The sequence below is a fragment of the Triticum aestivum genome, chromosome 4B, assembly GCF_018294505.1.
Source record: "Triticum aestivum cultivar Chinese Spring chromosome 4B, IWGSC CS RefSeq v2.1, whole genome shotgun sequence".
Taxonomy (NCBI): domain Eukaryota; kingdom Viridiplantae; phylum Streptophyta; class Magnoliopsida; order Poales; family Poaceae; genus Triticum; species Triticum aestivum.
Window position 1 is genome coordinate 6,395,906 of NC_057804.1, and position 8,347 is coordinate 6,404,252.

Here is an 8,347-nt window from a genome sequence, read left to right on the forward strand (position 1 = left end):
ATGTTGTTTTTAGCTGAAACTTTGCAAAAAGTTCAAACATTTGATGAAGCTTGTTGTCTCAAGATTTCAGATTTTTCGGACCTTGTTTTATCACATTTTTCGAAGTTCCACAACTTTCCCATACTATTGCTTACAAACCAACTTGGACTAGGTATTACAAACCGAACCAACTTAGACTAGGTATTACAAACCGACTTGGAATAGAAAACTTGGGATCCAAGGAATAGTCTAACAAACATTACTCGCCCAGGTAAAAAAACATATTGTAGAGATCGGACCATGAAAGAAGAGAATTCATGGTGGTTATTGGACTAGATTGGCAAAGACGCCTTCATTGTGTTGGTGGAAGACTTGTATCCACTGGTGACTCTCTACTATAATTATGCTTTATCTCAAAGTAGCGTTATTCTGGCTCACATCAATGGACTGATTCGTTGTAGTGTTGTAATCCATGTTTGGGTCCACTTCACCGTTGCCACTGCCAGTGTAGAATCCATTGTTGCCCTGTTTGAAGCCTTGCTCGAGGTCGAGGCACTCTTGTAGCTGCATCACGACATCGGTCATGGATGGCCGTTGCAGGGGCGATTGCTCAGTGCACTTGAATGCAATCTCTGTAGTCTTCCAAATAGCATTGATGTCATGATCACCTTGCATACGCGGATCCACAACGCCCTCAATGTCGCCCCATGCGAGCCGTTGTCGTGTCCAATTGACGAGGGAGATTATGGCCTCGGGGTTGCGTATGATGGCTGGCTTCCCAGTGACTAGCTCTAGCAGCACAACACCAAAGCTGTACACGTCACTCTTCGTTGACGGCTGCACTGTCCTCTGATACCTGCATACATGTGTGTTTACTCAGAAAAAGACGGCATGCATAGTGAGGAGAGAGGAAGAGGTCGACATACTCTGGATCTGCATATCCGTATGTGCCTACAAATGTGTTGGTGGATACATGGGTGTCATCCTCACAGTTGAAAACCTTGGACAAGCCAAAATCGGCAATCTTGGCCTCCAGCCTTGCGTTTAACAAGATGTTAGCGGTTTTCACATCCCTGTGAATTATAGGTGGGCTACACCCCTTGTGTAGGTACTCCAGTCCTGCACATCACCAGTATTAATTATTCAAGCACAATGTGTTCAATAGTAGGTCACTGCATTTTTCAGTGGTGTACCTTGCGCCGATTCAAGTGCAACTCGAAGTCTTTGTCCCCAGGGCAAGCATTGTTTGTTGTCATCTTCTCCAAATATAAACATACGTTGTAAATATAAGACCAGTGGGTACTTCAAATGGTCATATATAAATACTAAGATAAGTAACACTCCATTTTCGACTTTGACATGCTCAAGCTATAGCTATATTGTCTAATTCACAACATACATACCTGCAATAAGCTCTTTTAGGGATCCTTGAGGCATGTACTCATAGACAACTGCCATGTGCCCCCCGTCGTTGCAGTAACCAATCATGGACACAAGATTCTTGTGATGAATAAGTGTTAAAACTTGAGCCTAGACAAGAGATCATGAGTTAGTCAAACTTCCTGGTATGAATTTCTGTCTAGCAACAAGAAGTTCTACCTCTGCAAGGAACTCCTTGATGCCTTGATTTGAAGAATGAGACCTCAACTTTACTGCCACCTCAGTACCCTTTTCGAGGGAGCCGTGGAAGACAAACCCGAACCCTCCTTGCCCAAGCGATCGTTGGAAATTTTTCGTTATCACCTCTAGTTCCATGTACGTGAACTGACGGTTCTCACTTGCAAGTGAAATATTCCAATCGCTATCATTTGTCAGCTTTACATGGTTTCTGATTGATCCTATGTAGACAACACATATCGTAACAAACATTAATGTTGCGTTTACACAAATGGGGAAGGGGGCAGAGATTCTTTTGTCCTCATTCCAAAGACTCACTTTGATTCCTTTTTCTCTGCAACAAAAAGCATAGTATTGCCACTAGCACTAATGCTACAATTACAACTACAGGAACAGCTATGTGGATAGCTAATTTGCTATCTCCTTTAGCAGGCTGGCATGTACTTCCATTAGAACAGAGGTCAGGATTGTTGCCATATCTACAAGGAAATGAAATGAAGTTGCTTAGTCAGGCTTATTGGGAACCAGGTTGGATGTAATCAGAAAAAAGAGGGAAATCACCTTAGATACAAGGAGCCATCTTGAACTTTTTTGAGAAGTCCATAGGGAATTGATCCACTGAGCTTGTTGTTTGAGAGATCTTTATAGAAAATAAAATAATATTGTCATGAGTGAAAATAAATAGCATGGGAATATTCGAATCAACTGGATCACAATAGTTGCGAATCTTACAAAAATATTAATGATGGTAATTGTGAAAGGGTGTCCGGAATTGAGCCAATCAAGTTGTTGTTTGACAAATCCCTGCAGTGTATAGACAGAATATTTCCTTTTACCACTTTTTCCAAAAAGAATTTTACAAGGAAGGGTAGAGGTACAAGTATCAGACATGACGTACAAGTATCGGACATCCGTGAGATTTGCAAAATCAGGTGATATAGTATGATCCAGACCACTGAAGGAGACGTTTCTATATATTAACAACAAAGTGGCTAATCAGTTTTATGGCACAACATAACTGAGTAGAGTAGAGTAGAGATATAAATTACTTACACGTTTGAGATAATTGGGGGTCCAGAAGTGCCATAGATACATGTCAAGCCATCCCAGACCATAGTATTGGGAACACACGGGTCACCCATCCAATTCTTCTGCACCTGGTACATCTCCTTGATCGCCGTGATGGCAGACACTATTAATAGAAAACCAAACACAATTTTTAGTAACATAACATGCATAAACGATAATGACCAGCGAGCTAGATAGCGCATGTATGTGTGTATGATATATGATCGCACCGTGTTGTGAGTCGGTGCCAAGGGTGCTGGTTGACATGACGGAGAATAGCTCTAATGCGTTTATGATGGGCGGCAGCGTCGCATTAGCAGTGGGGTTGATGGATAATATGTACTGGCTAGCTTGAAATTTAAATGGCTCAGTCGAGTGGATGCAACCAGCGTCAAGGTACTTTGGAGTGTAGTTTGTTTTGATCTCTCCACCATTCCGGTAGATGTTGTATGGCCGTAGTGCGCCACTAGGGAGAGGTTCCAGTTCAGAGAAGTATATCAGTTCCATGTAACCCAGGGACGGGTCAGTAGGGGAACTATGGAGGTTTAAGGTGAACTCTATGTTGTCTAAGACGTTCTTCGGCGTGTTGGCCGTCTGCATCACGGCCTGGGGCGGCTGGAATTGGTCGTCAGTGATGTGGACCTCCATGTCCGTTGATATCTCATCCCAGTGAGTTGTTTCGTTGCCAGAAAAAGGGAACCACATCCGATCGAATGGATCATCAGGGTACCTGTTGAAACAATTGATCAGTTGCGTTTTGTGGTAGTAGGTACTGGGTAGGAATGGTTTTCACTTTTAATTTCAGAAAAAATTCAATGACAATCGAAATCTCCAAATTCAGTTAAATCCAGTGATTTTGGTTTGCATTTCGGCCAACTAGACAAAATATTCACTTGAACTCAAAATAATATTTGAATTATTAAAAAAAATCCTATGTACTACTGAAATCACTGAAGTATTTTTACCAAACGGTACATATTTTTACCAAACGGCGCAGAGATGAACGGCACCCCACCGCCCGTGTTCACCAGGCAAACCTGCACCGAATCGCGCGGCACCATCACGATGGCCTCCGCTAGCACCGCCGTGTTGGAGGCTCGGATGTTCACCGTCATCCAGAAGTCAACACCGACATAGAGATCGAAGAAAGGTTGGTAGTTGAAGCCGTCGTAGTTGCCGTAGAAGAACCTGGCGCGGATGAGGTACTTGAGCCCGGGCACGAGCGAGCCAAGAGTGTAACAGTTGCGTTTCCCGACGGGGAAGCTGCGCAGGGTGTACCACCAGTTGTTGGGTAGTGGCGAGGTCATGTATATGGCGGCGATGTTGTGGTTCGAGCCGACGTAGGCGCCGATGAAGCCAGCGTCCGTGGTGTAGGGTAGCGTGGTGGCGCTATCCACGTAGCCTGTCTCTCCGGGGAGACCACAGTCTATGCTTATGAAACCTGCATGCATCAATAGTCATGCAGTAAAAACTAAAAACCATGCATGCATATCTCAACGATCGGCCACTGTAAACATATTAGCAAGCACTAATCTTGATATTTGTATCTGCATATTTAGTTTGCTTTCCTAATGCGTGTAACTTAGATGGTCTAGGACTAGCTAGCTAGTCGATCGTCGAAAGCTTATTATGTTGACTGCACGAAGGAGGCGAGATGCCGGGCTGCGGTGCGATGCGGCGAGCATGATGAGATGCCGTCCGATGACGGCGTGAAGCCGCGGCGCCATGCGATGCGGTGTGAAAGGCGAGATGCCGAAGATGTATATACCTGGTGGGTTAGACTGCGCAAGAGCTTGCAACAGGCCAGAGGCGACTAGGCAGAGAAGCAGCAACCATGATGGCATGGTTCTGGGCGTTGGTGGCTCCATTGACGAGCAGAGCAGGATCGGAGGCAAATGGAGCGTGACAACTAAACTGATCCCACTCGTTGGCCCTCATTTATCCTAGTAATCCAGATGATGTCAGAGTTGACATGGGCGTGCGTGGAGATGACGATAGGCCATTGTCCGCAGGCATGCAGTACGTTAGGGCCCCGATTTTGACGACGGACAGATTCACCGACGGCATGCATGCAGCTGTACGAGGATTAATTAGGGCAGCGATGTTGACGAGAGAGTCGCTGTCCGCATGCATGCAGCTCTTAGGAAACCGGCGGGCGGATGCCGGAGGCGGAGCTACCTAGAGCACCTCACCAGGCGGCCAGGGTAGCTAGTACTAGCGATTAACTCCATCTATCCTACTTACATACAGGAGTATTTTATTTACTTTTATTAAAACATACTAGCAAATATGCCTGTATGTTACACCACGCGAAACGTCCGACATCAGCAAATTTCTTAAAATCTTTCACGATGCTGCACGACAAACAGCATGATAAGTGGTGTGCGCAAAAACAAAAAGGCGGAATGATTTTCGAAGTGTACTCAAAGTGTTTTTAATTTATTAGACAACAAAAGTACCTACCTAGTTGTCACTATCTGTTCACACTTTTGTTGTCATTCCACCTTAGTGATATACCCAACAAATATTGCGTTATGATGAAAATAGAGAAGTACATTTTAGTGCACAACGATAACTTGTGCATAAGAGCATTATTTTTGTCCCAAACTAATGGAACTATCATATGTATTCAATCTAAATGATGTAGAAACATATATAATAGGCATTTTCAAAATCTCTATTCCTATAAAAAGTTGAGTTGGTGATGGTGTGCCTGCCATTTATCAATTTCGATCATTCGATCTGCATCTAATGCATATAATGTGATCTCTGGCACTTTTGCAAAAAGACACCCGATAATCTCTCCATATTCATTCAGAAACCCCTCCGCACCTCACTTCCAGACCCATCTAGACCTATCCCGCCGCCACCTTCCTTCAGCCGAACTCGCATCTGGAGAGGTAGCTGCGGCCGGCGCCGTCCGCACCTGATGCCTCGGATGCCTCCTCTCAGTCCGTCAGTCGCTGCAGTCCTCCACCCACCACCACCACGACATGCCCTCCTCCGCCCCATTTCCCATCTCCACCGCCACCAACAACTGCAATATGCTGCAAATGCAGCTCGTTCCTCAACGACTCTCATATCTCCTCCCACTAGTAGAAAATGGGACATCAGTCCCGGTTCTTAAGGGCCTTTAGTCTCAGTTGGGCAATCGGGACTAAAGAATCGAGACTAAAGGCCCCCCTTTTTAGTCCCGGTTGTGTTACAAACCGGGACTAAAGGGGCTCCACGTGGCCGCTATGGAGTGCTCAGGCAGGAGGACCTTTAGTCACGGTTGGTAACACCGACCAAGACTAAAGGCCGCCACGTGTCAGGCGCTGCCAAGCGCTAGGGTTTAGGGTTTTGAAGGGGCCGTGTTTCATTTTGTGTTTCCCTTTTCTTTTTGTGTTTACCATTCAATTCTTTTTCATTTAGGGTTTTCATTATTATTTTATGTTTTCCATTCAACTCGACGCTACTACATATAGCAATGAAGAAATCATTAGACAACATCCTCATGAACTAGCTATACCCGCGCGGCGGCACGCCTCACCCCATCGATACGGTACGTGTGTGTGTATGCTACTTTTGACTCATGGGATGATAGAAAATAAGGCCGCGATACGGTATGCGTTTGTATATGCTACTTTTGACTCATGAGATGGAAAATAAGGGCTTCATGTGCATAAGAGAATCTCCACTCGTGCCCCAACAGGCCCCAAGGCCCTTTTTTATCGCCCGCGCCAAAAAATGGCATAGTTGCACCTCCAGAAGCCCACTTTCGCCGGTTAGGGCCGATTTTGGCGCCGGCGGACCCAGGACGAACCTGGCGCACTGGGGTGGGGGGCTCTCAGGGGTGCCGGGGGAACATTTTTGGCGTGAAAGCCTGGTGGGGATTCCGAGTCAGCGACCGGCGGCGTTCGTCGTCCTCATCGCCTCGGTTTCCCACGGGGAATCAATGCAAGGCTGCCTGCCGGTTAGCCATCCATTGATTCCTCATGGGCGGTGTAGTGAAGGCGTGCCGACGCGCATCCCGCCCCTCCCGCCACACGTACACACGCATGCCGCCCGCGGCTATAAAAGCCACCCACTTCCTCGCGGGTGGCTGCACACTCTCATGTCACCCTCGCTGAAGAACTCTCGCCCTCTCACCGATGACGACCTTCACGCATCTTCCTTCTGTCCCACCCCGACGAGCAAATGGTGAAGCGCTATCCCAGCGACAGAGCGGCCGCCGTACCCTGCGCGACCACGAGGCCCGCCTCCTCTACGAGGCGGATTACCCGACTCGCCGGACATGCGGGTGCCGGGCAACTGGAGGCTCAGCACCGGCAGCATCCCTGTGACGCCCCTGATTTAATCGTACACTAATCATGCACACAAACGTGTACGATCAAGATCAGGGACTCACGGGAAGATATCACAACACAACTCTAAAACATAAATAAGTCATACAAGCATCATAATACAAGCCAGGGGCCTCGAGGGCTCGAATACAAGTGCTCGATCATAGACGAGTCAACGGAAGCAACAATATCTGAGTACAGACATAAGTTAAACAAGTTGCCATAAGATGGCTAGCACAAACTGGGATACAGATCGAAAGAGGCGCAGGCCTCCTGCCTGGGATCCTCCTAACTACTCTTGTTCGTCGTCAGCGGCCTGCACGTAGTAGTAGGCACCTCTAGAGTAGTAGTCGTCGTCGACGGTGGCGTCTGGATCCTGGGCTCCAACGTCTGGTTGCAGCATCCGAGAAGAAGATGAAAATAGGGGAAAAGAGGGAGCAAAGCAACCGTGAGTACTCATCCAAAGTACTCGCAAGCAAGGAGCTACACTACATATGCATGTGTATATGTGTAAGGAGGCAATATGAGTGGACTGAATTGCAGAATGCCAGAATAAGAGGGGGATAGCTAGTCCTATCGAAGACTATGCTTCTGGCAGCCTCCGTCTTGCAGCATGTAGAAGAGAGTAGATTGAAGTCCTCCAAGTAGCATCGCATAGCATAATCCTACCCGGCGATCCTCCCCTCGTCGCCCTGTGGAAAAGCGATCACCGGGTTGTCTGTGGAACTTGTCTGGGTGTGTTTTATTAAGTATCCGGTTCTAGTTGTCATAAGGTCAAGATACAACTCCGGGTCGTCCTTTTACCGAGGGACACGACTATTCGAATAGATTAACTTCCCTGCAGGGGTGCACCACATAACCCAACACGCTCGATCCCATTTGGCCGGACACACTTTCCTGGGTCATGCCCGGCCTCGGAAGATCAACACGTCGCAGCCCCACCTAGACACAACAGAGAGGTCAGCACGCCGGTCTAAATCCTATACGCGCAGGGGTCTGGGCCCATCGCCCATTGCACACCTGCACGTTGCGAGGGTGGCCGAAAGTAGACCTAGCAACCTCCATTACAAAGGAAGTCACGTTACGCGGTCCAATCTGGCGCGCGCTGCTCAGTCGCTGATGTCACGAAGGCTTCGGCTGATACCACAACGTCGAGTGCCCATATCTTTCCCGCGTAGTTGGTTAGTGCGTATAGGCAGTGGCCAGACTCAGATCAAATACCAAGATCTCGTTAAGTGTGTTATTATGAAATAACCGCGGACGCCGACCAGGGCCAGGCCCACCTGTCTCCTAGGTGGTCTCAACCTGCCCTGTCGCTCCGCCACAAAGATCCACACAGAGGGCAGTCGGGACAAAGG

General features: G+C 47.5%; 1 protein-coding gene across 1 annotated transcript; it reads right to left on the reverse strand.

The window, feature by feature from the left end:
* Positions 1–387: 387 nt before the first annotated feature.
* On the reverse strand, positions 388–4,532 carry LOC123094168 (senescence-induced receptor-like serine/threonine-protein kinase). The gene is made up of 13 exons (XM_044516225.1): positions 4,433–4,532; positions 3,616–4,105; positions 2,895–3,436; positions 2,650–2,788; positions 2,495–2,566; positions 2,329–2,400; positions 2,158–2,238; positions 1,915–2,075; positions 1,579–1,817; positions 1,380–1,509; positions 1,173–1,238; positions 906–1,098; positions 388–835 (listed from the first exon to the last, which is right to left on the reverse strand). The coding sequence occupies exons 1-13, from the start codon at positions 4,530–4,532 to the stop codon at positions 388–390; spliced, it is 2,733 nt and encodes a 910-aa protein (XP_044372160.1).
* Between the last annotated feature and the right edge of the window lie 3,815 nt (positions 4,533–8,347).